We start from the raw sequence: 27792 nt of genomic DNA on the forward strand, positions 1-27792 counted from the left end.
TTTACTTTATTTCAATTCGTTTTAACTTTACCGGTGATTTGTTGAGGATTTTGCGCTTGATTGCTGTAAAATACAGCAAGTAATGGCGGAGAGAGGGCTTTTGAGTAAAACAAAGGCTACTCATTTGTGCAGTAGAGAAATAAAATTAACGTTAAATCTGCAGGTGACTTGCACTGATAGGCAGATAGTAAAAGGTGAAAGTAAAAAAGTAACAGAATACACTTGCGAAGTTTTTTATAGAATTTATTGGTGTCATATAATTGTTGGTTTATTATATCTGTATGTACTTATCAGCTACAACCACATGAATTAACTGTATGCATGTGACTCTGATGGTCAAAGCCACTAGTAACAATTTTAAGTGTTTCCATTTGTTTTAAAACTGGAAAAGCATTTTGCTGATGGAACTGACTAAAAATAAGTTATAGAAGTTTAAGTGGAAAAAGCTTAAAGTTGGTTGTGTTATTGATATATAGACATATACATATGTTCATATATATTTACATAAATTGATTTTTTGTTTACCATGTTAACCTTCATGTGCTCGGTAGCCTACATTTGTAGCATTTTCCGCCGATAGTTTTAAATAAAATATATATTTCTACTACAACCGTGTCCGAGGTTTTCAGTAGCGCCCTGGAAATCAATTCTAAACAGTTTTGGCTGTTAAAAGTACAATAAAAAATATTTCCGAGACCTTTAAAACCCTTCCTTTAAAAATGATTCCTGGCCGGTCGTTTATAAATGTAGATATCATATAACAGCGTGCGACAGTCAACTTTTCTCACACAAAAATTAATATGCTCATGAAACTCGTGGCCAAATATAGTAAAACTGAGGTTTTAGTTTTTCTCTCTGACGTCAGGATTTTTTTCCAAGGAATTTGAAATTTCAAGTATATGATAAATAAATAAAAAATATTTAAAAAATTTTGAGCAATGTAGAATAACAATATGGGTGTCAAATAAAAGTGAAAACCCTGTAAGATTAAAAGAAAATTACATGTTTTCTTGCGGAAGGACGAAAGGGCATTAAAATTGTCCTTTTAACTTTACTAGTTTACGATAAAAAAAAGTATTTAAAAGGACATTTTCAATACCTATTCTTCCTTGTGCACCAAAAACATTTTACATTTTTCAATTCTATAAAATTTTTTCTTTTATTTGGTGACCATATTATTATTCTACATCGCACTAAATTTTGTTCAATAATTTTTTGAATTTTTCATATCTTTGAAGATTCAAAGTCCTTGATGTCGGACAAATAAACAAAAAACGCATTTTTACTAGTTTTGGGAGTATATTGTTTCGTGTGTTTAGAAATTTTTTTGATTTTTTGTCGCACCTTATAATATGTATGGAAAGTCACATCACTATTTATTCAGCAAACAATTTTTTGATTTATGCGTGTCGAAACATGTGTTTTTGTAATTATGTATTTGGTAATGTCATTTAGTTAGGTGTTATGCAGACAAATTTTGTGTTTGGAAAACCAGATGCGAGTTTGCGACGCGACATTCTCACATAGGCTTTCGGTAAACGCTGCTTGATGAATCAAAGCAATTTTTTTTTTGCCTTCATTTAGTGAAATTTTGCATGAAAGCAAGGGCCACTCTAATGTGCATACATATATACTCATATCTCCGAATATTACCTTGGCTGACCAAGAGTCTTTTAAAATACTTTGTGTCTTTTGCAGAGCTAAAATAAATCTGATTACTAAATGTTTTTTCTTTTTTCCATTGCAGATGAACCGTGCTTTACAGCTCAAGCCAGCTGAAAGTGAAAGTCGAAGCGGTAAGTTTCAAGCAGAAATTTAATAAACAAATATATAATTTATTTAAAAAATTTAACAATGAAAATTCTATCATCGAACAAATTGTTTCGCTGTTCGAAACTATAGACTTTTTGAAGACAGGATTTGTGACTAAAGGGCACACAAATTTTAAAAGCTACTTGAGAAAACGGTCCTTGAAGTGAGAATTTCAAATACATTTTTTGTTGAAAAAACAGTCAAGAGAGTCTATTTTACTTACTAAAATTAATTAAAAGAAAACATTGTCAATAAAAAGTGGCGTAAAAAATTTGGAGATGGGATTTTTAGTAGATTTTTTTACCAGGCGTGGTTATACCTGAGCTGCTATTTAAAAATTAAAGAAAATGTTAAATTTTTTATATGTTTAACTACACAAAATTCTACGAATTTTCTTATGTTATTTTTTTAGAAGTTTCTACACTCACTTCATATCACTTTTCTTATATTTTACAAGATTTTCCACAATATCTTCTACTCAAATAGGCGCCGAAACTCAGTTTCATTCATTTCACTTAGCAGCCATATTTCCAAAGATTCCTTAGACATTCTTACTCTCGGCCCCCACTCTCATTTAATAGCCTTTGACACGTTTATTGCCTTTGTCACTTTGACTTGAAGCAATGCAATGCATTCCAATTCAATTTAAATCGCTGACAGCGATGTCAAACAATTATAACCAACGCTTGGTTGGCAAGCAAAAGTATGCAAACTAAAAATACGAATAAAACAATGAATGAAAATGAAGAAGAAATGAAAACCAAAGTATGCAAGAAATTCTACAAATCTTACCACAAAAAGCAATAAATAGAAGACAAAAGTTGCAGCAACTGCGGCACACATAGGTACGCAACCATATGAATTGCGCATCTGTACATACATATGTACTTACGTACTTATACGTATGTATATAAATACATACATACATGGATGCATAGAATTCAAGCCAAGAGCTAAAACTTTAAGTATTTTAGAAACAAAAAGGACATTCAAACAAAGTCAAGCAAATAATACCCAGCGCATTGCGAATGCTGCGAGGCAAAGTGGATGGACAAACCACAAGCTAGTTGGTAGGGTAGAGTGAGCATACATATGACCTTTAAACTTTGCTAGAGGACGATGTCAAAGTATTAATCGTTTCATTGCACTCGAGGAGGAAAGAAACTTAGTATAAAAGTGTGCGAGAGTAAAGAGAAGATAATGTTCAATAGGGAAGGTGGAGAAGTAGTGTAAAATAGTGACAGCGATGAGTAACCTTTTGCGCACACATTTTGCATCTATTTTACTACTCAGCTGTAAGCCAGACATATCTTGACTTTTGAGTTTCAGTTTCTACATTTCTCCTTATGCCCTACTAACTAACTACCCGCTAACTGTCTATTTCTTGAACTGTTTACTTGTTTGTTTGTTGATTTGTTTGCTACTTCGTTTCTTTGCCAGCTGCCTGGGCAACAATTTAAAGTTTTGTACTAATCCGACAACGGAAATTGGTCGGGAATTACTGCTGCATTCTTGAGCCAATTGCATTGCTTCGACGCTCTGTGGTTGAATGGCAGCTGTTCGTCTTTGCATTTTCGCTCTTTCCACAAAATTTATGCTGACATCCATTCGTAATCCACTTCAACTCTTAGCTAGCCAACAACACAATCAAACGCTAAGCAATTGCTAACTATTTAGCGCTTAAGGTAGTTGCCCTCGTTCTGCTGCCGAGTTGGCTGACTGGCTGACCAGCTCCGCAATACATAACCAAGGCATCAAAGTCTTTTGGTACATAAAACTTGTCTTATCGCGTGCACCAAAGCGCCACTGAGCACTTCAAAACATGCAAACAGACAAATAAACTAGCAACATTGCCGTCACTACATTGCCGTCACTACATTGCTCATACGCCGTGTCGCACAACTTCCTACAAGCTTGAAATGTGTGCATGGATCTATCTATATAGTTTGTTGTCTTGTTGACGATGATGACAATTATTTTTTTGTGGTTTCTTATTCAACTTTCGACTGACTCGCTGCTTCAAATGTCTAACTAGTATCTAAGTCTTGTTAGTGTCTGTCAGTTGGCGGACTGAAGTCAGTATAGTTATAAAAGATGGCGACAAGTTTTGTATGCGGCCAGTGAAAAAGGCTAGCATATGCAAGGAGTGTGCAAAGTGTGCGAGAAGTGAGAATTAGGATTGTGTACGTAAATGCAATTATTTGTGACAAGTTTAATTGCTTGCGGTGAGCAAAGATTCTTTTTCAGGATATGCGATTATCCTGCAGACTGTGTTATGTGTATGTATGGACACTTATGAATGTGTGTTCGCTTTAGAGACAGATGTGTAATTGGTTAGACAGCTTGTACCTAAAGACATGCCCGAAAGCCCAATAACGAACGAACGATACTATCGATATTGAGTAAGCATCGATACTTAGGTTATAAAAATTAGTACTTTAATACTCGATACCTTATTGGGTGAATTTACTCGATACTTTGTAAAGTACTCGTAGTATCGAAAACTTTTAAAAAAACACACTTTTAATTTTTTTTTTAAATTGGCAACCTAATTTTCTTTGCTTATATGGATTACTATCATACAATTTTGTCCATCACTAAAAATAAACTGAAACTTCGTGTAGTCTGTTGCATAACATAAACCAAATAAGTTAAAGTTAAATGGCCTTATTAATAAAAATAGGTTTAAAGAGCTTAATAAAATTAAATTTTCTTACATTTTTCAGTTTATAAACGTTTTTCATTTTTTATGAATGAGGCCATAAAACTTTACGCAAAGTTCACGAAAATGCAGAATTTTTAGAAACCTTTGGGTATGTAGTTTTGTAACCTATTCAACTTTACGTGTAGCCTACTACGCTTGACTTTTAATTCAAACTTGAACATTATTATACTAAAATTGAATAATCTACAAAAATGCATACCCAAAAAGTTTACAAAAATTCTTAATAAAATTTGGAGTTCGTGAAAGTATGTATATATATATATGTATGTATGTATGTACATTTAACGTTAAAATTACTTCTAACGTGAAAGCCAGTTCTGCAATGAAACAAAAATCAAATTTCTATTGTTTTAATTTCAGGAAATAACTAGATATACGATTGAAGAATAAAATAATTTTAGTATCCCAAATAACGTATTTCAATGAGTCCGATACTGAGTAGTATCGATACTTTTTCCCTGATACTTTTAAAGTATCGATACCATGAGCTCGATGCCAGAATGAGTACTCAGTATCGATATCAAAGTCTGAAATTCGGAACCCTAAGCATAAGCGGCAAAGGCATCTAAAACATTATGGAAAAAGGAGAGTATGTTAACTGGTTTGAATTTCATGGAAATTTAATAAAAGATATACAGACTTATAGGTATGAGAAAAATCATTATAGTTTTAAAATAAAATACCAAAAATTGTTTATGTAAAAATTTATTCCCTCCCTTTACTTCGATGCTTCGTTAGTCTTAAACAGTCTTAACTTAAATAAATGCTGCAATTAAGTGTAAATAATAGAAAATTGTATGTCAATACATAATCGATATATTTAATATCGATAACAACAATGCAGCTTCGAATAAAATATCGATAACAACGTTTCCAACTAAAGAGAATTTCTTCAACAATGTCGAATCTTGTACTCTTGTACATATATTAGCGCCAATAGTAAATCGATAGTAAGCGAAGAACTATTTCGAAATCAATAATTAATCGATATATTTATCGATAATAACAATAGATTCATAGTTGATACGTACGTCGATAACAACATTGGAAAAAAATTATAATTTTGAAAACGGTGTCGAAAATGGTATATATAGACGACCGTTCTCCTAACAAAATCGGTCAATTTATGGATAACTATATCGACAATCACATACATAAATAACATCATAAATGGGGGAACATATAATTTAATGACGATCAAGAATAGCAGATGATCTTTTTTAGGCATTTTAGACTATACAGCTACGTATGAAAGTGTGAAGAAATTCATGTAGGGACCTCGCTCGTTGTAATCATATTTTACCAAAAACTAACGAACTCTTAAAGCAAAAATAAGCTGCAAATACCTCAAAAGGCTAAGGCTATTAAACAAAGAACTGGTGAATTAAATACTTGATTTTTATCGCAAAATCCTTTCATTCGAGGTTTTCCTAATAATTAAGGCATCGAGCGGTTCAAACTTAGAAGCATCTACCTACTGAGTTACCCGGTGACCTATGTTGCTAAGTGCGCCTAAAGGTATGTAACATACAAAGTTTACGGAAAGTGAGATCAGTTTCATTTGTTTTCTTAGCTTACATACGCAAACAAGCACTTCTCAAACGGCTTCAGAAATGACTGGCCCACTCATTAGCATTGTCCATTACACTGTCAGAAAAATATCATCGTTGATCACCGATCTGTATACCGTTTTTCCAGATGAGGTAATTTTCCTAAGGTATCTCCATTTTTAGGAAAAAAGATATCCAAACTTTAACAAGGAAAAAATTAAAAAAATTAAAAATTTTGTAATTCTTTTAGAATTGTATTCTGCCAAAAAACTAAGGTACTAACGGTGAAAATTGATGGATGAATAAAACACTTTAGAATGGTTAAATGAAAATGTGCCAAAAATTTTTATATGAAATAGGTTCAGGAAATAATGTTACTCATACGCCATACTTGTCTAGAGTTTGAATTTTGTTCGCAATTTACAATGAAAATATCTTGGAAAAATTACCTGATCTAAAAAAAAGGGAAAGAGATCCATAACATACGGCCCAAAATTAAGTTTACGTGTCTCGGAGTTGTGTTTTGTCATTTTAGCGTTCCTACGTATTGTTCAGTTCAACTTTTTGCTATTATTTTGGAGATTTTTGGCGACCAAAATTAGCAATATTAAATGTCGGAATATGTCTGCCGGGTAACATTCCTTAACAAATTATTCGCTATTTCATGCCCTTGGACACTCCTCTCCTTACTGTGATGCGTTTTCCATAAGTAGATAAGGTACTAGCTCAGTGAGAATTTCTGGCTTTTTATTGAATGAAACCTTAGAAAAAGTATTTGACTGATTCAAAACTGGTGAATCTTTAAATTATGAAATGGTGTTAAGAAAAATGAAGCCGGAAAATTTCGTTTAATTTAATAAAAGAAATTCTGTTGAGTTCCTTTCTACTCCGACTACTCTTAAATTAAGTTACAAGCGATCATTAGTACACTTCAATAATACATTTGTCCTTTACATTCTCATACTTCAGACTCCGCCATCGACACGTCATTGACGATGAGCAAGTCGATTTCATAAAAAAAATCATGTCCTCAATTCCCACCGCCTCATCCCACTACAGCTCACATCGGCAGCAAGTTGCATGTCAACAACTAAATATTATATTCCCAGCAACTAAATGCTTTTAAGGACTCAGTCTTCGAATTTTTTATGATTTTTTTCAACGTTTTTTTTTCGCCACTTCTCTTTCTCTCAACTGCACTCTTCTTTTGGTCTACAACTTTTTCACTTTGAACTCTGTGCTCACATTTCCACCTCAATTACAAGCATAACCAGCAGCTTAAGAACGGAGGGAGTAAGAAGGAAATTGAGCATGAAAGGCAGCCTCAATCAGAGGTATACATGTGTATATGTGCGTGGGAATGTTTGCAAATTTGTATGCGAATATATGATTACAACAATAAAAACTGACGTTCACTCCCAACATTACCACTCTTACTCACCTGCTGCAGAAATACTTCATCCACAACAGAAATACTTGCTCCACTCACTGTTCCTCCTCTGATTCACTTCGCCTGCTGAGTGAAAGCTTGAGTATCTTTTGAAATATAATAACGAACTTACGGATTCAATTTACGTGACATCATTACAAACGTAAGACAAGAACAAATTACGCGCACAACAATGCGACAGACAAGGTAAAAATAAAATCGTACAAACAAGTCAGGCTCGGTGGCAAGCAAGTACGTTTCAGTGTACGCTGAAGTACGTCACATGCGGCAGTGATAAGAAAAGTAGGCAGAGGTAGCAAGAAGATACACACAGATACCATTTTCAATTGTGTGCAACAGCATTAAGTGAGCTGGAATTAAAGAAATGTAAGAAGTAAGGGCAGGAGTAAAATGGGTGGCCGTGAGGATGGAGCGTTTACATATACACGTAACAAGCGCAGGAAATTCGCTACAATACAGAGGTAATGATGATGCATATGTTGGCCTATGTGACACATTTACCAACATTTATAGAATGCGATCAGCGGCAAGTGTGTATTATTGGCGTTACGCCACAATATTAATGCCCCACAGAATGTGCGTGTAGGTGTATTTTCTTTTATTTATTTTTTCATTTGTTTTTGAGCGAGTGCATTCGTTTGTGATTTGAGTCACAGCCTGTGATGTAAATCTCCAAAAAAAATTAATATAAATGCGACGAGGCAAACGCACACTCACATCAGTGTGCTAAAAGTGGTAGCAAAGGCAACGAAAAATGCCAAATGATAAATAAGCGAAAGAAATAAATGATTTTGTATGTGTGAGGTGGTAAAAAACAAAAACAAAATTATAATAAATGAGTATGGTGTAATAGCGGTAAGAGAGTGTGTAAGTAAGGTTGAGTATTGCAAAAGAAGCGCATACAATATTTTTTCATATACTCATGCAAAAATGTACTTTCAAATTTAGAAGAGAAAAATTGTTGTGTTACAAATATAAGTTCTAAGATATATTATCACATACGATACATTACATGTACATCGTGTCGCTGGTCGTTAGTCACATGGTGTCCACGAAACTAGACTTAGCTTCTGAATCTATTAGTGGTGCTGTAAGAGCCACAGGTTTAACGTGCGCTTTATATATACTAGGGTTCGCCCTGCGATTGAAATTCAACCGCTAAATTTAAGGATAGTTTATGTGAGTTGAGTTGAGCTGAAATAACATTAGTGGGAATGGGTTAAGTGGAGGGGAGTTTAGCTTAGTACTTAGCATAACATAACATAGCATAACATAAGATTAAATAACATAACATATGTAGCATAACACCCCACTATATAACATCGCACATTCCTCGGTTGTATTTCCATTTTACCCCTATCACGTTCTTCCTCTCTATCTTTGTCTCTATCGCTTTTAATGTTTATGTTTATGTTTATCTTCACCTTCATGTTCATGTTCATGTTCAAGTTCATGTTCATGTTCATGTTCATCTTTATCTTCATCTTCAACTTCATCTTCATCTTCATCTTCATCTTCATCTTCATCTTCATCTTCATCTTCATATTCACCTTCGTTTTTATTTAGGTTTCTTTACTTTTATTCCAATCTTTGCCTTTATCCCTTTCTTCTTCTACATATTCAACTTTACCTTCTTCCTTGCATTAATTTTAATCTTCATAAATCTGATTCCTAAACTGCTACTTAGCAGATTTCTTTAATTCACTATAAATATTAAAGCATACATTTAGGAGGCATTTCCGCATAGTAAAGAATATCTTGCCTGTGGCTTCGTGACCACAAATCTTATAAAAGGGATCTTTCTCGTTCATAAACCGCTTTATAAAGCCTTTGCAGCAACCATAATCATTTAGTATTTGCGTGAGATAATGGTCTACCTATCCGTGTTTCCAATTAAGCACTGCCTTAATGTTTGTAATGAGTTGACGAGTCAATGTTCCGTTTGCCACAGCGCGACATTTTGCATTCCACATATACAGGGTTACCTAGCTGCGCTCTTAGAATCAATGCGCGTAGCTTTTTTTATTGCTGCATTAGGTTTCCTTTGATCTTGTGAGCAATGTCTGTGGGGATTAATTCTGCTATAGTTAGGTTAGGCTATGTTGTTAAATAGGGCAGCATCCATGAAGATCGTATAAAATTTATTTCGAAATATTTTGAATTCCAATAGATGCCGCTGTATTTTGATGTATACTTTAATTGTATTCCTTCCGGACCTTAGATACCCAGTCGACAAAATGAGGAAAGCTTCTAAATAAACTGCTTCGGGATTGATTTTTCAATAACAATTTCTCTTTGGAAGCTTTATAAGAAATCTCTAATAGCCCTGCAATTCGAAGGCAGACGAGAAGGTGGGTTTACATGGCAACCAAAGTCAAATAATAGAAAAAATCGTAGCAGGTGCATCGGTGTTATTCTACTGTTATGTTAAATTCAAACTTTCATTTTTATTTCATGTAAATTTTTCCCTTTTAAGGGAAGCTGAACTGGAAGGCCTGGAAACTAGGGCCATTCCATACAAAATGTAAATAAATATGAATTCAGCACGGAAGGTCTATCGTCTCAAAAGATCCGAAATAAGGGCTCCCAGAATCCAACTGGTGAAAAAGTAAAGAACTTTTATAACCGGCAAGATAATTTATATAAAGAAATAAAAAATTTGCTGTTAAAGTAACTATCAATTAATTACACCAAAGAGGCAATGCCCAAAAGTATACTTGTTTTTCTGCCTATCCCTAAGGCTAAGAGAAGTATGCGTAAGAAAATGGCACAAAAGACACCCTCGCACAACCAAGCATGTGTGTGTGTGTGTGTGCATTCGGTCGTAAGTAGTTTAAGTTAAAATTGATGAACTTGCAACATTTTTCACCTTTCAACACAAATGTCAGACATAATAAATTTACAATGCACGTACGTAAGCAAAAGCTTTAGCAAATGCACAAAAATATACTTACGTACATATATAGGTATATGCACAAATGATTTGCGCACGCACGCTTGTATACTTACAGATCTACAACAAGCAAATCATACGTGGCACAACAACAAAATCATGCATATACATGTGTTTACGTAGCAGACAGTCACAGCTCAGGAAGTGAGATTTATTTTATTTTATTCCATTTTTAGAAGCTTTTGTCTTTACTTCCACAGTAGGAGCAGCAGCATCAGCATCAGCAGTAGAATCACTACCTCCACCATGCCATTATCATTATTATAACAATCGCCATGACAAGCATAGCATACTTTTATGTAAAATATATCTACCTTATGCACGTAATATTTTTGCCACATCACTGCTGCTGCTGGTATTGTTGAATGCAATTTCATACGTTCATTTGCTGTTGCTGTTTTTGCTATTGTTTTTTTTTTGCAATGCATTACCCTGCTGTTATTACTACGTTTGTTCGTATGTTGTATGTACGTATGGCGTTGTTGCTTTTGCTTTGTTTTCTTCAGTAAATAAATTGTGACTATTTGTGGCAAGTCAAAAATAAATTATGATTTGCGGTTACTGCTGCCACGCTGCCACTGCTGCCTTAGTTGGTTGGTTTCCCGCTGTTCTGAGCTACTTGCTGTGCTATGTACCGTTGTTGGTTGCGTTGGCAAAGTGAGTTGTAAAGTTGCCACTGCCGCTGCTGAGGCTGAGGTTGTGTTGCAGCGCGGCATACAAGGCATGAAATTGAATGATTGCTGTTGCAATTGCGGTTGGGAAATTAAATGCCAAGTAAATGTCTTTTCAGGGAAATGTGGGCATAAATATGTATACATATTTATATACTTTTTTCATTTGTGTGCAACTAAGAAACAAGAGCTTAAATTTTACATTTGATGGTTTATAGCTAAAAATTTTAATTCAGAAAAATTAGATGCGCATAAAATATTTTTTATACATATATTTTTAAATAGACTTTGGATTTTTATGCCGAAACCGAAGTCTAAAAATACATATGTACCATTTCATATAAGCAAAATAAATAAAATTGTGGGTTACATATACATATTTAAGCTTCGTTTTCTGCTTTACTTTAGTTTTGGATGTGTTAAAATAAAATTAAATGAAAAATATGAAAAATTTTGCTAGAAAAATTTGTTGCGTTTCAAAACATTTTGTAAGAAATATTTCGCTAAGGACGTCTGCTTAAGAAAATATATATTTTTTTTTACGGAGCATCAGCACTGCAATCTTTTGTCTATGTATAAATTATTGCTCTTCATCGGAATTTGACCAGACTAATAGCGTTTTCTTTTCTCCAAAAAAGGTTTCCTTTTCGTTTCCCTCTCCTTAGTCTTTGTGCGTGAGGTAACATTTTTTGGTAGAAAATAAGCCTTATTAAATCTCAATTTACGAAAGAAATACAGTGTTCCCTGGTTGATTAGTGTTCGCTTAATCGATTCTCCCATCTATTTTAGCCAACAACTCGATAACCCGTTCAAAAAGCGGACTTTTACTTTGAAATGGTTGCGGCTAATTTGATTAACCGGATTATAAGGCAAATATTTGTGCAATTTTTCTTACCCAATAATGCGGGGCATACTGTAATGGCTTTTCAAATTTTGGGAAATTTATATAAATAGAGCCATAAAGCTATTCGGAGTTAACAAAACCATTTTTTACGCATACAAATTTTCTACATTTTGAAAGAGGTAAGAAAGAAGTAAAAAGTATTCACGGTTTTTAAAAATTGTATCTCTGCAAAAACAGTTTTTACTGAAATTTAAATTTAGAAAAAAAACACAACAAAAAAATTTCAGAATAGTAAATAATAGAAATTGTTTCAAATGAATTTGATTTGAAAAAACACTTTTGAATAATTTAATAAAAAATTTTATTGGAAAAGTATAGTTTGGATAAATTAAAGAAAAGGAACAGTTCATCGCCTTCGTCTTGGCCTGCAGGCTGTATCGTAGACACAGCCGCTAAATTTAAACGTAGAATACGTGGTAGGGTTAAGAGCACATCCAAGTCAAAAACGAAATCACACACTAAGAAAAAATATCGATAACAAAAGCGATAAAAATATCGATAGTAAAATCGATAAAAACATCGAGATCAAAATCGATAAAAACATCGATAACAAAATCGATAGAAAAATCGATAACAAAATCGATAAAAATTTCTATAACAAAATCGATAAAAATATCGATAACAAGATCGATAACAAAATCGATTAAAAATCGATCAAAATATCGATAACAAAATCTATAAAAGATATCCTTTATTATATCGATAAGTTCCGAAAATATCGATAGCAAAATCAATAACAATATCGATAAAGTTTTCGATAACAAAACCGATCTAAAATCGATTATTTTATCGATAAGTCCCGAGAATTCCGAAAATCTCTCAAAATCCCGAAATAGTACCCAGATTGAGTCTCTGTCTATATCCTTTTCTCTATAATTACCTTTGTATAAATCTTTCTTCTTCTATCTTCATCTTTACTTTTATCGGTATCCTCATCCGCATATTTTCTTTATATTTATGTTATCATATTCTTCATCTACATATTCCCCTTCACCTTTGCCATTATATAAGTAAAGTGTTTAAATTTACATATGTCTTCATTTTAGCCTTTAACTTTACGCATCTTTGTTTTTGTAGTTACTCACCTTTACTTTAGTTCTTGTTTTGTCATTTTTCTAAGTGCTATTCTTTAACCTTTTGTTAGCAAGTGCATGTGCATATACTCAAGAAGCGCTAAAGCAGTTTCACTTCAAAAAGTTTTCGCGTATTATGTATACATGTGTTCATATATGTACATATCAAATATTTATGTACATATATATATATACATAGATTCGAGAATCAGATCCACATTAGCTGCAATCAACATATGTACGTAGGTATATATTTACATACATACGCTGCGATTTGGTTATAAATATTGTGCCATCTGTTATTCAAAAGCCGAAGTATCTACACACACATACTTTTTGTCTCGTTCCCTCACTTCCAGCGCATGCACGTGTTTGCAAAACGATGACGAAGTGATTTTGTATGGGAAATCACTTATGCCCATATATGAATCAAATAAACATACTCCTATCAACGAATACTTCCCATATACCAAGCGAAAGGAAAATACTTGAATTTTTTACTAAAGAAAATAAAAACAAAATCATTCGAGCGGTTTTCGAGCATTTTGTTAATAAAAAAAATTTGCTAATTTTTTCAAAAATTGTTTGCCTTAAAATGCTCAATGTTTGTTAAATTTATATAAAATTTGTCCACGATAGTATTTCTGTTGCTCCAGAGAATCTATACCCCGAAAATGAAAGTTATATCTGCAAATCAGAAGTTGCTAGAGCACTTTAAAGGCTCAAAATTGACCAAAATAAGCCAATATTTACCGTTGTTTCTACGACAGTAACGAAATTGGTTACTTACAAAAATGAATCTGTCGATAAGTTTGGAATTTTGTCTTTAAAACGGCAAAATTATCTTTAAAATCTCTTCATTAGTTTTCGTGCAATACGCGTTTTAGTGAAGCTCTAAAAATTACAACTACAACATTTCAGCATAGCCTCCATATCGAAACGTAAGACGTATTCTACGTCAAAATTTTAAAAATACAATTCGGACATAATCATTAGGCACTCGATACTTTTTTAAACCTTTAATTGTTATTTACATTTTGTGTTTTTTTTTATAAAAATGTTAGTCAAACAAATAAGAGATTCTTTCCTAAATCTTCGAACTAAAATCTGTTTGAAAATTCGTTTTTTTTTATTAATAAATTAAATGAGAACTTTGAACAAATTTCTAAAACCTTTCTAGGACGAAACAAATATATTTTTTAATTAATTGATATTTTTTACGTTAATTATTATTATTTTTAGTTCTACAATAAGTTTTTAGTGCCAAAACTGGAAGTAGAAACAAGCAAAAGTTAATTGGAAAGTACAGTTTTCAGCATATACAATTTTTTAAACCTTTAATTTTTATTTCAAATTCTCTAATTCTAAATTTTTTCAGATTATAAAATATTTTCTTTTTTGCCAGTAACTAGATAAGAACCTCAAAGAATATCGCAAACTTTACTAGGACTTTTAGGATGGTGATTTTTTAAATAGTAAAATTGGGTTTACTTTTTGCACTTAATATAACAAAAGTCCATTGTAAACAAATATATTCGTACATTCATCTCCATAGGACAAACATTTGGCCCATACATCTTCCTTCGCATAACGCTTACCTACCCTCTTATCAGTCCCGCCCATATGCGATAAAATTCAATCTCATACGAGTACACTTATTTGACTTCCCTGTCCAAAAAAGTTAAATCAAATTCACTTCTAACAGCCGCTCATTTATCATGCTTATAAATATTCATTTTGGCAACATGAAAGTATAAATATGTACGTGCAAGTACCTAGAGCCACCGCAGAAGCTCTCAGGAATTCCTGCAAAGGGTGTGAGTTCCACTTAAGCGAAACGCGAAACCGTCATGAAGAACTATAAACAGTAAGCAAAAAAGAGGCATCAAAAGAAAAACAAAAAGCAAACCAAAATTATACAAGAAATTATCTTAAGGCAAGCAAGCTCAAAGGCTATGTTGATTGCGAAAGATTAAAAATCAACTGCCGCAGAGCGTAGAAATTCCAACTCACGCAGCTCACCTGTGATGATAAATTACATTAAATTAAGAAGAAAAACAAAAACGGTAAATGCGTTGCGGAAAATGAAGAATGAAACGAAGAGTAGACACGTAATATGGGGAAACTATGGTGGTTTAGGGCGCACGAACGCTTGCTCCTCGCAGCAAATGTTAACGTAATTGCTGAAGCTGAGCAGGAGCGAGGAGCAGGACTGTGCAAAACTGTAGCAAAGGCTGAGACAAAGGCAGGGGTAGGGGTAGAGTTGTGCACCTTAATGGAGGCCAAAAAGTTCATTAACGCACATAAAAAGTAAATAAATAAAGTTAAAAATAAATAACTTGCTACAGCATGGATACACAAGCATACACGCAAACGTGCGTTATATTTACTCATATGCATTTTTGCTAATGTATGGGTTGGTGCGTACATTATAGATACAAGAAAGCATACGAAATTACTGAACAGTGCTGATGTCGTGGCATACATCCAGGCGTACACGTTTATTTTTACCGAGATTATACCTGCCTGCGTGTGTGGCAAAGGATGAAATGTTGGTATAGGAGTTTTCATATATGTATGTGCAAAAATAAGTGTGACTCTGTATGTGTGTTCAACTTTAATGAGAAGTTGTTGCGCAACAAGGATGAAATTAAAGATGAAAATGAGCCTGCAAAAGCTTAACACATATTTAAGCGTTTAATATCAACGCATACTGAACTAAGTTCCCATGTGTATAATATTTGGTGTTTACTGGAAAATGATAACAAATTAAGCTTTTAAAGAATTAAGCAACAACAGGTAAAGAAGTATAACAACAACCGGCATAATGACAAAAAAATATGTAAAATAACTTTTTTTAGCAGCAACAGATTTAGATTTCAACAAATCTGCTGAATAGCCACTGAATTTAGTAGTTCCGAAATTAAAAAAAATTGCCTACTTTCTTACGCTGGAGTAGATGACGAAATTGTCTGTTGTAAAATACGATTTCAAATATCAGCTGAATAACTGTTTAATGCGCTGAAGCGAGCTCAGTACGCGTATTTGATAAAAATTTTCGACTTTCAAAATATTAAAAATAAGAAAAGCATTTTTAGCTTGGCTGAATTATGCTGAATGTAGTTAAACTTTTTATTAAAATTTTTGGACAATTTCAAATGGCTTCAAATGCAAAATATTTTTCAAATATTTGCATAAAACCAGCACAAAATGCTTTCGGCAGAATTTTGAAGGATATTCTAAAGCCGCTGAATAGGTTTTATTTGTTAAAACTGGCGCTGAGTAAACGTATATGACACTGAAATTTCTCGCGGTGCTTAGTTACATATTTTTAGATTTTCCTAATATATACTAAGTTTTAAATTTTGCGCTGAATTAGCAAATAGGTTGTACAATTATTTCCAAATCTATAGTGGTTTATGGCTTACGTGACCAATGGCGCTCAACACATACGTATTAAAAAGTGTTTTTTTAAGCAGATTGAAAAAATCCTGAAACCTGTAAGTTTCAGGAAATCGCGTTGGTTTTATATTAGCGACACTTAAATGCTTAAGTGCTAAATCGTGCTGAATAAAATGATGCTGTAGCCACAGCGAAAACGCTATGCTTTATCTATAATATACATGACTTGACCTTCGCCGAATCAAATTGAAAGAGTATGAATTTATAATTTTGTGACGCAAAACTGATAAATTTTTTCTGCTGAATTGAGCTGAATGGAAATAAATTAAATAAAATATCACTTTTGTAATTAAACCATATCCTGTTGAATTGCACTGGATAGCCCTGACTTATCTGCAGCCATCGTATGCCTGTAATACTATGCTTATTCTTACAAAACTTTGCTGAATTTAGCTAAATCAATGTTTTATTTTTTAATTTTTATTTCTTTAATAAGCAAATAGTACATATATATATATACATATATATAATTACCCCCCCCCCCCCCCATTCACATATTTCCCTAGATAAATACAAATTTCTTCATGTTCAGCTATAGTCGAAAAAATATAGTTGAGCTTATACTTCGACACCTCTATTTTGCTTATCAGCGTGAAACAATACACGCTTGCACCCCTAAATATATGTCACAAATTCTACATTAGTTTCGTTTTTCCTTTTTAATATTCCTCTTCAGCACATCTATGCATGCGTTACTCAAGATAAAGATACACCATCAGCTTAGTGCCTAATACCTTCTTAAGCGGCCAGTAACAATCGGCCTAGCGATAGCACCAATCGAGGCGCACCATAAACATTTGCAATAACTCCAAATCTAACGACACTCATATGTAGGCACATTAATTTTACTCAATCCTAATACAAATACTCTACCACTTTTCCTGCTGTCCGCCGTTGCCGTTGCTACTTCCACTGCGATTTTCCGCTTCTATTTATTAGCTTCGCACAGCTGTTCAGCGTGATTATTACACGCATTCATCAAATTGAAAAGCAATGAACTATGAAAACAAGAACAAAACAGCTGACTTAGCTCGAGTAACTATCTATGTATTTGTTTAAGAAAGTTCGTAAGTGAAAGAATTATAATAAAAATAATGATGGAAAACTTTTCTCATTTGCTGCTACTTCTCTCACCGCACAACTATTTATGCGTTTGTGCCTCCGAGTGCTGGAAGAAAAAGTTATGAGTATAGTTTATTTTCTGTTATTTATTTTTATATATGTATCTAGTTCATCGCATTGACACTTATTTATGAATAAATCTGTACTTCGAAGCAAAGCAGCCAAATATAGTAGTTTTTTTTCGAAACTACTTATTTTCAAAATTCTCAGAAATCCTAGCATAATATCAGATGAAAAATAGAATTTTAGGCATTCGCTTCTTCGCTTTTATCTTAAACTTTATACTCCTTGAGATATTTCAACAAATAGCGCAAAAAAAATATTACACGCCAGAAAAACTTTACTCAATATTTGAATTTCTCTTGCAAATTTATCGGTACATATTTTTAGGCTTCACACTTTCTAAAGCTGTAAAAATATTCATACCTACCAGAATTAGTTCAAGCTCTTCATTTCCTTTTTCATTTCCGTTTGCTCTTTCTAATCTTCACGCCATCGGCATAGAATATCAATCTAAATTAGGTGCCCAAGTATACTTTTATGCGCATCATTTGCTTCATCAATTTATCTGAGTTATGCAAGTGGCATTGCATACATACTTTTAGGCGAGTATATAGGGTTTTCTTGTGCGCCTATTGAGCATTCATTTATATCAATTTTGAAATTTGGCTGTCAAGCGAATTGGCAATACACAGCAACTAGCGCTTGCTTATTTGCTATACGAGTGCTTGCTCCCTATTTTGCATACTTTTACGATTTTTTCACGTTGACTGCTTTGTGCAGACTCACAAAAAGCACACATTTACTTACGAAGAATGAATTTTCGATAACATACTCGTATTTTCTTTATTTTCTAATATAAATTCAAAGAAAAAGGTCGGATTTTAGGCGCGATACCAAAAAGTTTTAATATTATGTAACTTATTAAGCTTCCTATAGTTTATTTTATTACTTAGTCAAGCACCTATTGAACTTTATAAAAGAATTGACATTTGAAAATAGCGTGCTAGTCTAACTTTTCTGACCCCTAACCACTTCTGCGCCACTCAATTTACGTTCGCTTCGTAAAATTACAAAGCTCGTTTTTCTTTCAAAATTTGTCACATGCATGAAAGCTACACAATAGCAACTATTTGAACAAAATATATTCGGCTGCATGCTTTCAAAATGCTGATTGGCTTCTGCTGATTAGGCGTTTTCGGCGGTCCAACCCAAGTAAATGCATAGAATTTAAAACAATTGATGCCCTAACTGTTCGGTAGAGTCATCACAAAGAGGTGCTTTGTAAAAAATGTTGAAATAAAAATAAATACTTATTAGACCTTCATGAAAAACTCAAACCCTATTTCTGATATCTAGCAATTCCTATTTTCTGCTTCTCACGCTCTCTAAAGGCGAATATATTTATCGCCATCTATCTCTTTACTGACTTTTATATCAGCTAATCAACACACTTTTTCACTGCCTGCATTCCGTTTTCGCTGCTTTCACTGCCCTTCATTTTCTCGCAAGTCACATGGAATTATGCTCAACTTTGACCTTATGCCACACAATTTTCTGACGTTCTCATAAATATGAAGCAGTATCAATAAAAAAAGCGCCTAAAAGTATGCATATTTGAGTATTTTATTACTTTTTCGATTAGAAGCCTATTTTGTGTCAGCTCAACTCAATACTTAGCAAATTAACCGCCCTATTCCCACACTACTGACGAAACTCAGCGGCTGACTATTGCCTTTACTACTGCGCCTAATACTATGCCGCAAATTTATTTTAAGCTGTCGTATGACAATTGTCAGTTTTATTGTTATGACCTACTGAGTAAGTGACAACGGCGAAACAATGTTTATATTGTGTTTTAGGCGCAGTAATTGTGACAATAGTCATATGATGAATTTTGTCAGTGTTGTGGGAATAGGGCAGTAATACTCATAAGTAAATTGAGTGACTTCATTTATATTTTAGATTATTTATTGCGAGTCTTCTTTTGTTGCATAATTTTTGGCACTTACAGCAGAAATTTTGGAAAAACATATGCAGTATTGCGCTATATATAGTCATATTTTCATGAAGTCGTGCGACCAAATTAATTTTGTTATTATACTGACTACAGCTTGCTGAGTTACGCTGAATAAGTAAGCATATTACAAAACATAATCGATCGATTAAATGTGTAGATGACATGTATATATAACCTAATGCAACACAAAAAAGCAATATTTGGAAAGCCGAATAGGCTTTTAAATCCAAGCACTGTATTTATATACATATATCAATCCTAGCTGAATATGATTACCATGCCAACATAAGCTAGCTTTCAGTCGCGCTACGTATCACCAATAATTACTTTTAATTGCTGAATGCATTGATACTGCACTGAATTGGGTTTTTATTATTTATAAATGGATATTTGTATATTTATTTGGTCTACAGAAAAATGCTTTCTTACAGACAAATGCGAATAAAACATTTATGTCGATATTTATGTATGACTAATTATACATATTGATTTTCAAAAATAATAATAATAATATAAAATATCAGGTTTGGTAGCTGGCCTAGTCCAAGTAATATTGCGTGGTAAACGAATTCATTTTGAAAAGTCAAGAAAACGTGTTCGTTTGCTGAATTATAAAAACTAGCGCTGAAGCAAACTATAATAAAACGTTTAGCTCGAAAGTTTATTTGGCAAATTAAGAATTAAAATAAATATGACGCGCTTGTAAGCATTTAGCATTTATGAATCGTAGGATGTTGTGATGATATTTGGAAAGCTGAATAAGCTTTTAAGTTAACGAATTAACTTTTAATTTGGTACTTTAAGTTGAATAACTACAATTCAGCAGCGCTGGATTAAAATACTAACTATTTACCTATAACCTTGTACAAATTTCGATAGAATTTTGAGTTAATTTCACTCGCAGCATACATTTCTAATGCCCTCCAATTGCCACATTTGGAATTAAATTCAATAGCATATGCATGTGGAATAATTTCCCGTTAAACTTAGTAGTTTGGGCATTGCTGAATAGCAAAACTTTGTTTGTTTCAACCATTTTATCTAGCTTTGTACTTTAACAGAATGCTGAATTCAAATTTACTTACTGAGGTTGCGAACAAATTAAAAAAAAAATCATACTATAAAAACAAAACAAGCTCGTTTAATTGCAGATACATGCACTGAACTAGTAAAACTTACAAATTTTCAATTAATAACTCAAGTTTCTGTGTTGCTAAAGTTCACTAAGGTTTACGTAGAGGTAACACATAGCTTTCTGTAGCTTTGGAAGGATGCTAACAAAGCTGACTGATATTATTTTTTTTTTTAATTTACATCATTCGAGCGGAAAATATTAGTGAATTTAGAATTTTTCTCTAGTTATCCACTTTGCTGAATTACTTAATGTAAAGCTGAATTTGCTACAAGTCATGCTGAATTCATGTGGAACTCCCTTAAAAATTCAAGCATGCTGAATGGCTGAAAGTGGTGCTGAATTACACTAAATCTATTACTTTTATCCCTCCCATTCGCTAACTTTACGGCTTACAACATTGTCCGTACATTTGCCTTAATTTTCAAATTCGTTTGACTTTTGAGTCAACTTATACATGCATAAGTATGTATGTTCATACAAAAACGCATTTACTAAAACTTTTACAATTTAGTACTTAAGCGCACTCTTGACTCTACCTTCGCCGGAAACACACAAGCTACCATCTTATTTATCCTTGCGTTGATTCACCAGTTCGACAACGCCATGTCGTTATCCCTTTTCATAATACTTCGCAAATTAAAAATTCCATTTTAAATCCGGATATTTCTTTTCTTCTTTGTCCCCGCGTCCTTCACCGTCAACCGCCACAGCTGTGGTCTTAATTTCTAAATCTTGCTCAAACAAAGAAAACTTTTGATTTTCTGCTGCCACTGGAAGATTTTTGTAGTTTTTACTGTTTTTTCCCACTTCCTTGCCACAATTGATTTTCCTTCAACTCACTCAGTTGCATAAAATTCTTTTTGCTTTCTTCCTTATATTTTTCTTTTGGTAAAAAAACTTCCTTATTCAGTCGCACTAATCCCACCCAAAATAAAAGCAACAATACCGCATGCCGAATTTTTCATCCCTCGTCTTTGTGTTGCTTTGCTTCGTTCTCGAAGTCTAAAAGTAGACTAAGCGTTTTGTGCGAGTCGCACAAAAATTCGTTAATCAGCTTAAACTCACACGTATTGATTGGCATGAATTGTTGCGTGCATTTACGGGTAGTAGAGGTATGAGGTAGCTGCATTTATTCAGTGAGCTTTTCTTTCCAAAGAAAAAATGTCAATAAATAGGAGGAGATTGTAAGTGTATTTGTGTATGTGTGATTATGGCAGCTAAGCCTATTGTCATGTAGTTCAAAGCGCTCATAAAGCCAGGCGTTGTGCGGTTAATGGCAGGGCCTGCGCCAGTTAAACAAAATTCTACTTTATGAAGAATTCAATGTGAATGACACACCGCATAAAGATTTGTATGTATTTGTCCTTGCACACAATTTCCTTCGACTTCTGTATACTTATTGTTTTGACCTCAAAGATGAAAAAAAAACTTATAGGAATATTCGTAAATTTGTGCGGAAATCGATGTAAGGGGCTCAAATAAACATTGCTGATGAGCAAAAAAGCCCCTAAGCAAATATAAACGCACAGCTGTGTGACATAAATAAATACGCATTGTTTTTTGTGTGTGTGTGAAGAGAAACAAACACATAAAATACAGAGAAAGCAGAATTAAGTGCGCATTCCTTTACGCATAGCTGCATATTTTCTTCTTTTCTAGTTTCTTCTCTATGTCTCCTTCATCGTTTTGGTCGGAAAAATCAATGCTTTTCTCCCACGCACTTCAATACGTATATATGTATATATGTGTAAAAGGGCACATACGAACAACTCTGGTAGACAGCTACTAGCTTTAAGGACGAAATTTATCTAGTTTCGGACCTTATTTTTGATATGTGTTCAATTTAAACTACCGAATAGAGAATATAGTCGGACACTTATCAGGTTGAATTTAAAATTTTATATAGTACTGATAGCAATTTTTGTTTCGAAAACCAATTTCTTTGAAACTGTCCACTGCATACCTTTAGGCGCTGCCTTGCCTGGTTTAAACAGCGTTCTTCTGTAAACTACTAAACACTTAAAAACATCGTTTCCCAACACTCTCCTATCCTAGCCTTGAATGCTTCTTTGATGAATCGAACAAGAACATCTGATAGTTTTTAGTATTAAATTTAAGTAAAGCATTGCATACTTTTAGCGGTGCCATAAATGGGATTGAATTGGTCAAGGTTATCATTAGGACCTCAGCCGCGGGATGCTTATAATCACTACGCTGAACTTTCGTCTCGAAAATGCTTTTTAAATTTTTTATATACCCATGCAGCAGAAGCTTTCAAATAGAGAATTTTTATACAATATTTCAGTGTAGCGATTTTCAGAATCCTACTGCGGTAGTGTATAAAATATTAGCCAAAAATATGCAATTTGAAGTTTAGGAGGTGCAAAATAAAGTCAGGTGTATGAGGGATCAAATACGCTGCATAATTTTGAGCATACCAATTGAACTTACCTATTTACGAAATTCCAACACAGGCGCCTTAGGGCAAAATTCTGGCTAAAATAGTTGAATTTCTTTTGTAAGGCAATTGAAAGACAGTGGGCAAGATAGTTTGAAATACTTTGCTTATTCTGGCATGAAAGTTTTACAAAGAAAAGCTCCTATGCCAACTTTCGGGGTGAAACACTCTTTTGATAAAAGGCACTTGTATATCCAGCGACTGTAATGGCCGAGTGAACAAGGCACTGGCATTCCATTCGAGAGATCGAAGTCGTATCCTCAGGCAGCGGATTTTTTTTTATTTTATAATTTTTTGAAATTTTTCAATTTTTTTGTTTTAAAAAGAAATATTTTCATATATATATTTATTTTAATTTTTAAAAGTTTTAGAAACTTATTTAAATTTCTTATTAAAATTTTTTTTTTGTAATTCAAAGATTTTTACTTAAATTTTTTTTTTATTTCATTTCATTTTTAGAAACTCCATTTTTTCCTAGTTCATTTTAATTCACTTTATTAATTTAATTTTCTGTTAATTTTTAGATTTTATTGTTTTAAGAAGAAAACATTTTTTTTAATTTAAAAATTTTTTTTTAATTTAATTTTCCTTTCATTTAAGGTTATATTACTTATAAAAAAAATATTTTTTAATGTAATAATTTTTTAGAAACTTATTTTATTTATTTTTCTTAATGCAATTTACTCATTTTTTATACCCGAGCGCACTTGTGCACAAGGGTATATTAATTTTGTTCACATAACGGTTGTTTGTAACAGCCAAAACGAATCGAGATAGATATAGACAAATGTATACATAAATGATCAGGATGAAAAAAGAAATCGATTAAGCCATGTCTGTCTGTCCGTCCGTCTGTCCGTCTGTCCGTCTGTCCGTGTACACGATAACTCGAGCAAAAATTGAGATATCTCAACGAAATTTGGTATGTAGGTTTCCCTTAATCCAAGGTAGGTTGGCATTGAAAATGGGCGAAATCGGACCTTAACCACGCCCACTTCCCCTATATCGGTAATTTCCAGAAATACGAAAACTGCGATATTTTAGTAACTACAGAAGATAATTCACTCAAAATTTATATTTACAATAATTTTTAGACGAAAAATAAGAATATTATAAACTTTTGGAAAATGGGCGTAGCCACGCCCACTTATGGTTACATGTGTATATCTTGGTAACCGCTGCACCAATTTCTTCCAAACTTGGCACAGTTGTTGGCCTTGGTACAGGATACCAAATGGCCGAAAATTTTAAAAATGGGACAATAACCACGCCCACATCCCATATAACGGTAATTTAGAGATATACAAAATCTTCGATAAATCATTAAATATTGAAGCTAATTTATTCAAAATTGATGCTTGCAACAATTCTTTACCAAGAAATACGTTTATGGTAAAATTTTGGAAAATGGGCGTGGCACCGCCCACTTATGATCACATATATGTATATCGGTAACCGTTCTACCAATTTGTACCAAACTCGGTATGGTTATTGTACTTGCCACATGTAAGCAAAACGTTGAAAATTATTGAAATCGGACTAAAATAACGGCCGATTCTCATATAACGGTAAATTTAAGAAATGCTTGAAACTTCAATATTTCGAAATTGAAGGACGCTAATTTACTAAAAATTGATACACCTCGGCTTACCATCTAGCGGAAGGGTGAAAAAACATATATTTAATACTTGCGCCGGGTATTTAATGTTCGGCTCCGCCCGAACTTAGACTTTCTTACTTGTTTTCTTTTTAAATTTAGTTTTCTGTTAGTTTTTATATTTGATTTACCGCTTAGGTAGAAAGTATAGCTGCTATTTCTGAGATCCCCGCATCTCCTCATCAGATTTCTTTTTCTAGACTTTTTTTAAGTAGAAACTTGACTTATTAAATTCTTTTTTTTTATTAATTTAATTTAATTTTTAGTTTTTATTGTTTATAATTTTTGTTTGTAATTTTATTTAATTTATAGAAAACTTAATACTTAAAGGATAACAGCAAAACGCTCAGACCTCCTCGTTAGCAGATCTTTCAATTAGGATTTCGAAAGGCAGAAAAGAGTTTTCAAGACAATTGCCAGAATTGACAATTACCTTACGAAAGAAGACTATGGTGAGTCGAAAGACAGTTACCAGAATTTTCCTATTAATTTCATTAGAAGCTAAGAAAATTTATTTTGGACTTTCTTGCAACTAAGCTTAGCTTCTTGCGCCAAGTAATAACACATCTTTAAAACGCAGTTTGCTTGTTTCTATATTTTCAAAAAGATTTGCTAATTGCATTGGCGCCACCACTCCTTTGTCCCATCTATATCAGGCGTCCACTTCTATGCCGCTTTAGTGCAATCTCCATATCTCCTCCTACTTCGACTTCTAGCTTTACCAATATATTTTCTTCTACTACTGCTCCCAATTCCACTTCCGAACACTATTTCTTTTAATATTTCTAGTTTATTTTCCATTCTGCTTTAGACTTCAATTGGCAATACCATTTTTTCCGTCGACTACCTCACAGTTATGCACAATTTATGTTCTGAAATTCTCTGCAATATCATTTTTCTTACTTAGTCAATTTTTTCCCGGGTCACAGTTTCTTCTTTTCCCCTTCCACAGCTCTGTCAAATCATATCAGCAACATTTCGTTGCGCTGTCAGTCAAGCATTTTGACTATGAAGGCCTGCGCCTATCCAATGTCGATTTCCAACGCTCACACCACCAACTAACCAGCCGCTTAACGATCTAACCGTTCGCCTGCCGGCTGATTGGTGGCCATGAATGAAGCCTGTCAATTGCTTGAATACCTCGCTTTAGTAGCCGAAAATTGTTTGAAGTTTTTCGTGCAAATCAAATAAGCGGGGGAGGTCGGCGAAGGCACATACAACTGAAAGCAAGTGAGCGCAATTGTTGAAGCATAGTTTATTGCAAGCTTTGGATACTTGTGCGCCTAAAAGCCTACTTCAAGAAGTGATTTGTTATTGTTCGGTCTATTTCGGGGTGCGTTAAGTTGCTGAAACTGTTCGAGTGTTCCGTGCAGTTAGTGGAATTTTCGTATGCGGGCTGACAATTGGAGGGAGTGTGCTTTGTAGCTATGATGGCTGGCAAACGAGGGCACTAAGAATTCGTATGTGTGTGTGTGTGTGTGTGTGTGTGAAGGACAATAAATGAATGCTTGTTGGCATGGCATCTCCCTACAGACCGACAACGTCACTCAAGTATCAGTATCCGTATCATACGGAAGCGGAAACGCACATTTTTTCCACTTCCTTCTTGACGTACGCCGTACGTCGTTCGTTCCATTTACTAGCGCAAGCATCTACTACATATATATACATATTTTTCTTGGCATCAGCAAATTTTATTTTTGTTTTTCTTTCACTGTTGTTTGAGTTTTTGATGTTACAGAAAAATATCATCATTAGCGTTTAAATTGTTATTTACACAGCTCGAAAAAGTTGTATGCGCTGTTGACAAGCACGTTGTTTTTCATTTAAATGTATTGCTTCTGCTGTTCGTATGTTGCCTACTTTTGTGAGCTTGCAGTAATTTTTTCACATTTTTTTTATTTATGCTGCTTCACTCTGCAACTTCCGCAATATGTTGCTAAAGGAAATTATAATTGCCTTGAAGCGTAATAATTCAAAATACATTTGGTTATATTAGCTAACTGAAAAATACCCATTTTAAATGTTCCCCTAAAAGTATGTTACTTTAATTTATACTCAATAAATCAGTACTTGAGAAAATTCAATCGTTTTCATTCATTCTCGCAGCAAGCCATAAAGGTCCTTTCAGCTGAGCTTAAGTATAGTGTAGTTGTAATAAAATTCAATTGAAATTCTCGCCATTCGTATTCGCTTTCTTGCTATTGCATTCTTTTATAAGCATTTTGTACGGCAAATGACTGAGATCGAGTACCTTCTTGCACTGTACAAAGATATCACTTTTCATCACGAAAATGAAATCAAAAGCTAACATTGAATAAGCGCGTATACAACTCCTTTGTATGCCTAGCGCCCATTAAAAGCCGCCCGCACTGCTTATAGGTTGTAGCCATGAATTCATGCTATTGATGCGACGGCTTTTTGTGTACAATAGATACACAAATGAAATTGTCATCCTTTCATTCAATTCATATAATTCGCCAATCCACTAGCCCCCTACCAATCTCACTTCCGCCACACACTTTCAAACTCCCACCCACAGCTATTCGCGATTGCCCTTACGCGATCGTTAAAGACTTCATTGCTGCATTGTAGCAACTAGTAGTTGGCTTTGATTTCGAGTATTGTGACTTTATCGCATTACGGAAATTATTAAGAAAAGCACACTCAAGTATAACTCTCCTCTACTCCCTTTTACATGGATATCGGACAAAAGACAACCGCAACCGCATTGCATTCAGCAGAAGTAGTGGGGGTCGGTGTATTATAGTAAAAACTATTCTATCATTTATAAGTGGAT

General features: G+C 33.6%; 1 protein-coding gene across 2 annotated transcripts in view; it reads left to right on the forward strand.

Annotated features, from left to right (window-relative positions):
* LOC118738808 overlaps positions 1-27792 on the forward strand; it is a 374533-nt gene that overhangs the window by 144859 nt on the left and 201882 nt on the right. For both annotated transcript variants that reach the window (XM_036469798.1, XM_036469799.1), the window contains exon 3: positions 1748-1796. In XM_036469798.1, the coding sequence (XP_036325691.1) occupies positions 1748-1796 (49 nt within the window). The remainder of the gene's footprint in view (positions 1-1747; positions 1797-27792) is intronic.

This window comes from Rhagoletis pomonella, unplaced genomic scaffold (genome assembly GCF_013731165.1).
Source record: "Rhagoletis pomonella isolate Grant_MI unplaced genomic scaffold, Rhpom_1.0 Rhpom_scaffold_00005, whole genome shotgun sequence".
Lineage (NCBI taxonomy): Eukaryota > Metazoa > Arthropoda > Insecta > Diptera > Tephritidae > Rhagoletis > Rhagoletis pomonella.